Source organism: Pygoscelis adeliae, unplaced genomic scaffold (genome assembly GCF_000699105.1).
Source record: "Pygoscelis adeliae isolate BGI_AS28 unplaced genomic scaffold, ASM69910v1 Scaffold57, whole genome shotgun sequence".
Lineage (NCBI taxonomy): Eukaryota > Metazoa > Chordata > Aves > Sphenisciformes > Spheniscidae > Pygoscelis > Pygoscelis adeliae.
The window spans coordinates 7240109-7246492 of NW_008825615.1; the positions used below are offsets into that span (position 1 = coordinate 7240109).

The 6384-nt window shown below is 39.1% G+C and overlaps 1 protein-coding gene across 1 annotated transcript in view; it reads right to left on the bottom strand.

Moving 5' to 3' along the window:
- The window catches only part of KCNQ5 (potassium voltage-gated channel, KQT-like subfamily, member 5), a 91772-nt gene that overhangs the window by 36546 nt on the left and 48842 nt on the right, over positions 1-6384 (bottom strand). The window contains exons 6-8 of the mRNA XM_009333150.1: positions 5818-5913; positions 2457-2551; positions 902-928 (exon numbers count right to left, since the gene is read on the bottom strand). Coding sequence (XP_009331425.1) covers positions 902-928; positions 2457-2551; positions 5818-5913 — 218 coding nt within the window. The remainder of the gene's footprint in view (positions 1-901; positions 929-2456; positions 2552-5817; positions 5914-6384) is intronic.

The window sequence follows — 6384 nt, forward strand, 5'->3', positions numbered from 1 at the left end:
TAAGGATTCGAGCTATAAGGATGGCAAAGAGCAGCATTTCCTCCTACTTCCTCAGGACGTGCATCTCCAGGGCTTTATTTACCCAGCGAGGATAGCCCTGCCAAGGCCTGCCTCTGCCTGCTGTAGGGCAGCTGGTCCTCAGCCGGCATCCAGGCTGGGTAGAGACCCCACCTGCCCTCCTGGCTGGTGGCGGTGGTGCTTATTTAAGGAGAGATGCCAGGCTGCCTCCTCCGCCCGAACAGGGCCATGTGAGAGTGCAAACCGTGCAGCCAGGTGGAAGTGAGCCACTGCAGTGGTGCTTTCCCCCCACCTGCCGTGTCCCAGACCACTCCTTAGGAGGGGACGGCAGGAAAAGGTTAGGAAACATGGAGACATGGTGCTGAGGAAGCCTTGAGGATGCTCCTGCAGGGCAGCACGGACCCTTGCCAAGGTGACATCCAACCAGCCCTGTCGGGGGGTCCTCGCCCTGCGACAGAGGGCTGGCGGGCTTGTTCACAAAGCCAAATTCAACTATATGCCTGCAACTTCCACTGCGATTCCTGGAAACCGTGAGCATCGATTTTATGGCAGAAGCTGGGGGCTGCGTCCTTGCCCAGGAGCTGGGTCTGGGGAGGCTGCTCCACTTGCTACTCTGACACTGTTCAAACTGTGCCCCCCCTCAAACTTAAAACATACGGTTACAGAAGTAAAAAATTGCCTAGTTTTTCCATACAAAAACTGGGACAAAGAAGCAAATTTCAGCCGCATTAGTCTATCGATACGAATTTTAAAAAATGCAATTTGTGATTATTATCAGTTAACAGTTACAGTTCATTGAGCCTACTGTACAGAACCTGAGACATCTAAAAGCCATTAAGAAGCATAATTTTCAAGGATAAAATAAATAAAAGAAACTACAAACCTGCTAGAAGCTTCCCCTTGTTCTTTTCTTCAGGTCAGGGAGTGGGAGGGAAAAACATACTTGTTATGCAGATAGTAATCACATTACTTAGTTACAGATGATGTTAGATATGATAAACGTAAATGGATATGTTAATTAGTGTACAACACACACGTTACATTGCAACCACAAAAACATTCAAGCAAGACTCATAACTACAATGCTTCTGAAAAAGAAACTTTTCAGTTGTTTTAACACATGCATAACATGCTTAGTACATACCACTGCAGACTGAGTTGGCAAAGCACTTAGGCAAAATGCATTGCTGACACATTTATAACAGAAAGCTGTAGGCTCTTATTAGATAAAGTTATCTCTGGTAAATAAAAAGGTTTAATTTTAGGATAGCACAGCAATATGCTTATTTAAAATAACAAGTAGATGCACTTTTGAGGGACAGTCATATTTTAGAATATTTTAGGTGGGATACAGCTTCATTGTTTATGTAATTTTATATCCATCCATTTCTACCAATGTTGCCTTCAACCTGTTTGTGTACGTCAAAAATCAATATTCTATGTAACTTTTCATCTAAAAGCTCCTTTTAGTTTGGAGCGTTTTGGAATTACAGTTATGGTAATGGATTACTTATGGCTGTGTTCTTGTCAACTCTTTGAAATTCAAAGATCAGCTTTGGGTACCCAGCCAAACCTCTTTTTGGCTGAGCTTTTTGGCACACGATTACCTTTTTACTGTCATGTGGATGTTCATCACCCAGCTTTGAGAGAAACCACTAATTCTCTTGCACTGTCTGCAATAACAACAGTTAGGATGCTTATCAGAGCTTTCCCATAAGGCTTTTAGCGCTCTCCTTTTTGATCTTTATCGAGTATCCTTTACTTCCTGATTTGTGCCCCGTATTGAATCAGTCAACTTACTACCTTCTGGTAAATCTTTTACTTAATTATTGAAGAGTCTTGGGCTGCCAGTGCTCTGTGAATTCTCACCCAAACTAGGACATCAAATATTTCCTGTCTGCCAAACTGTGACATTGTGTCTTTTTAGTCGTCTTCCACTGACTGTGTGTATAACTGAGGATATAATTTGCCCTAAGGAAATACTGAATGTACCAGAAGTTATGACGAAAAGGAGCAAATTCCCCAGTGCATTCACCTGCAGAACACCACAAGGCTCTCTTCCCTCACAAAGGTTGATCTGTAGCTATAGCCTTATAGAGAGGCACAGGCATAAAAATACCATTAAATCAAGGAACAAGCTCTGCATTAAACTTAATATTTTCCTCTTTAGAGATAATTTGGAACTGGGTGAAACATTAACCTTGATATATGAGTGGGGTTTAGGGAAAATGTTTCTAATGCCTGTGCTCAGATAAATGGCAATGATTTGTATTTGTCCCACTGTCCTAGGCTCCTAGATAATACTGATATGATTTGTTAGTTGAAGTTTTTAATGAGAGGACTTAAGAAGACAAAACAAGACGAAACAGACAAATAGTAATTCTCTATAAGCTTGAACAGACATTGAGAACAGCACCAGCTGGCATATTTGTACCTACTTTGTAGGGCTGCAGGTATGCAAGGCCTTCAAATGAGGCTTCCAGGTAGCAATGGAAACCGATTTCTCATCAGCCGCATAACTACGCCATACACACTACGTGCAGGATATATGGTAAAAAAGAAAAAACAAGGCAAGAGGGAGCAGGGGATGAAACAAAAAATTGAAAAGCAGATTAGTAACCAATACAAGTCATGGCTTTCTTTTATCATTCATAGCACTGATACATGCCTGAGGGGAGGAAGAATACTTTCATAATATCGCCAGGTGGCTGTCAGGTTTGTTCGGCTGGCGTCGGTAGAATAAAACCGCCAAGAAGCCTGGTATGGGGAAACAATAGAAAAGCACAAAGGAACCAAGAACATGAAGTGACAATGCCACCGCACTGATAATGGAGAGAGGGGATTTTGCTCAGATTGGGGTGTACTCTATTAGGTTGATTAAGGACATACCAGTAAAAACCTACCAAAGCTTTTGTGAATCACAGTACACTTTACACGGTAAAGTAAGAGTTAATGGCTTTGTGGACACACCAGAAGATATTCAACACATAAAGGTGCTCAAAAAAAGCATCACAGTGATTTATTTGTGACAAGTCCATAGGGGACACCCACACAAACTTGCAGTCTGAGGTAAAGAAAGTGTCATAATACATTTTGTAAATGATAATGAAAACCAGACAAAAAGCATTTAGAAGAAAAGTGAAGTATTCTCTGTGATTTGAAACACTGCTAAATGTTTAAAAGCACAAAATAAATCATTTCAAAGGTGAGTGACCGAAGCATAACATTGAAAATGTATTCACCGTTTAGATTTATAACTGCATGTAGATAGTAAAACAGATCCTCAGTTCTACAAACTGGAACAGCTTCCCTGATGTCAGCATAACTATATTAATTTGTACTAGCTGAGTATCTGCGCTTCCTGTGTATTGTCAACCATTAAATGTCATCCAGGTATTTTTGTACAGAGTCTAATACCCTGTGTTTTCCTACTGCATATCTCCCAGAAATACATCTAGTCTTCATCTACAGACGGAGAACCTGCCACTTACTTTGTAAATTGTTCCACCGGTTGATCATTCTCATTGTCAAAAATCTCTGCATTATTTTTAATTTGAAACTCTTTGGTTTTGGCTTATAGCCAGAGATATTTGTTATGTTTCTGTCTGTAGGTCCTGTAGGTTCCAGTACTTCTTCTCTGGACTTTTGTGTTCAAATAATATTCACACTGAATATTTCTTACAAGCTAAACGTACTGAGAAAAGTATGTCCCTATGAAACACTCCAGTTTTCTATAGTGATAACTTAGCTGTCTTTAAGTCAGGTAAAGGCTGTAGCAGACAGCGTATCTAGGGCAACAAAGGAGTTAGCACAGACTAATTCTACAGAGTAACTGATTAGAAAATAGACATTATCCTGATAAACTAAAGCACACTGATTTCCATGGTAGTTCATTATCAATATCCACAAGAAACAATTTAAAAAAGCCCAGGCACTGTTACAGTAGACAACGATATGAAGTTCAGACACATCCTGCATTTATGAATATGAAATTTTCTCCAGTCCTGGACTAATTTTTTCCAACGTTTTCTTTGCTTTCTCCAATTTTCCAGTCTCATTTACAAACTGTAGATGCTGAGTTGATGTGTAGCATTTTAGTACCAGCATCACCATATACACTGACAATATCAGCCTTCTCCTACTTGTTACCTGTCTGGTTCTGTACCTAAGGACTGTAATAAACCAGCTGGAGTAACATACTGGGAACTTGTATGAAGCTCTTGGCCCTTCTTCCTCACTCTTTCTCCTCTGTGTTTCTCATCCTTGGTCAAATCCTTTCCAGAGTCCTTATCCATATTAGGATAGAATCCTCTTGTAATAGTCTGAATTCATTGATTCTAGATCAAGTTTTGTATTTGGTATATTAAGCCATTTGGATAAAGTCACCCAGATCATCCTCGGGTTCATTCCCATGTGCCTGCCCTCATCTTTACCATTCTGCGAGGCCTTGTGCCATTGGCAAATATCTCCATCAGCAACTTTATATTAATTTCCAGATCACTGAAAATGCTGAACATGAAAATGAACATGTAAATGCTGAACAACGTTCATCACTGGCATCCCACCACAAATGTCCTCCTTTCACAATGTTTTTGCCCATTGAGAATCACTTACTGAAATCAGTCCGCTAGCTACTCTTAATCTATTTAGCATGCTGTCTGACTAATATTTTGGTTGGGCTGTCATACAATAATAAGAGATACATCCAAAACCTAAATCTATTGTGTGTTTCCTCTGGCAACCAAACTTGGAAGAAGTAGATTAGAATGTATGTGTTTGTTAGAAAATACCCCAGACACTCATTCTACAGTACAATAGATACAAAAGGAGTGGACTTATATTTATTAATTATTCTATTAAATAGTACATCTCAAATACTCAGTATTTCATAATCATTGAACAGTAATAATGGAAAACTTTTATTAACTTTAAGAATGCTTCAAAGACAGCCTGGCATCTATCCTGAACTTATCGTGGAACTCTAGTATATTCATGCTCAGCTTCTTTATTTGGATTTATTATTTCGGAATTAAAAAAACAGCGTAAGTGGCACACATAAAACACTCGGGATCCCAAGAAAATAAACTAGGATGCTAGAAGATTATTTCCCCTCTTTTATTTTTCAGTGCGTCGAGTAAAGCTTGGTGCAAATTCATTCTTTAGAGGATTTTCTTGTTTTTAACTAGGACTGTAAGTTAAGGAAAAAAACCACGCAAAACAGTTGTTTAACAAATATCATGCCATTTTTGTTTAAAAAAAATCTTTCTAAATTGTTGATCTGCACCATCATGTCAATATTGGAGCTGAAACCACTTCAGACAATTTCAGACCTTTTGGAATCGCTAGTGCCTACATTTCCAGTTTTTGAATTGACTAATAGTGAAAGCAATTCTCTGGACAGGGCACTTTTCATTTTCACCAAGTATATCACTCATTGGAGCACTCTAAACCCTGTAGTAGATGAAAAGTAGCTTAATATAGGCAAGAGTGCTGTGCTGTCAGTTGGGTTGTCTAGGGATCAATCCTATTTTTCCAAGTAATTCGATAACCGCAGGTATGCAATTGACATCCTTGACTTGGTTTCTTCAGCATGGATAGAAGAACTCAAAAACTGTGCATAGAAATGCTATATACACAATTATGGCAACACACTGCAATCACTGAACAAGCTTATTTCATGAAACTAACCAATCTGTTAAACATTATTTCCACAAAACTTTCCGAATTGAAATAATAAAACTTGCTCCAATATGTACTTTAAATCACCTACTGTTATCTTTTCACTGATTTCATATTTACCTGAATTAGACTGGCAGCTGGATTCCTTCTTTTCTCAAAGTGTTTCTGACGATGTTGTTCCTGCACTTTTAACGCAAATCCTGAGCCAAGGATGCCCTGCAATACAATACGCCATTTATCATTAGGTAGGTAGTTTTTTCAACAAATATACACAATGGGCTACAAAGGTTTTGTGAAGATGTTACACCATAAGATTGCTTCAGATAACACATTTATGACAGTATATGACAGTATAAGGCTTAACAACAGTGCCCGTTCGTGGTGAGGCAGGAGACTCCTTACTTAAGAAATAACATCTGTGGTGCTACCAGTGACCACTCATTCCAACTATTGCTTGAGTTTGTGCTACGCTATGTTCCTGCAACGCTAAGGGCCATGGATATATATCTATATATAAAACATCAGGTGGGAACATTCAGAGGAATTTAAGCCAGTAATGATGAAATGACCAGTTGCCAGATTTGCCAGATATATATGGACTTCAAAGTCAGTATCTGCAGTACTTATCATAACTTTTGATTTTAGAAAAGTTAGAAAATGCCCTGCTTAACAGATTAAGACCATTTC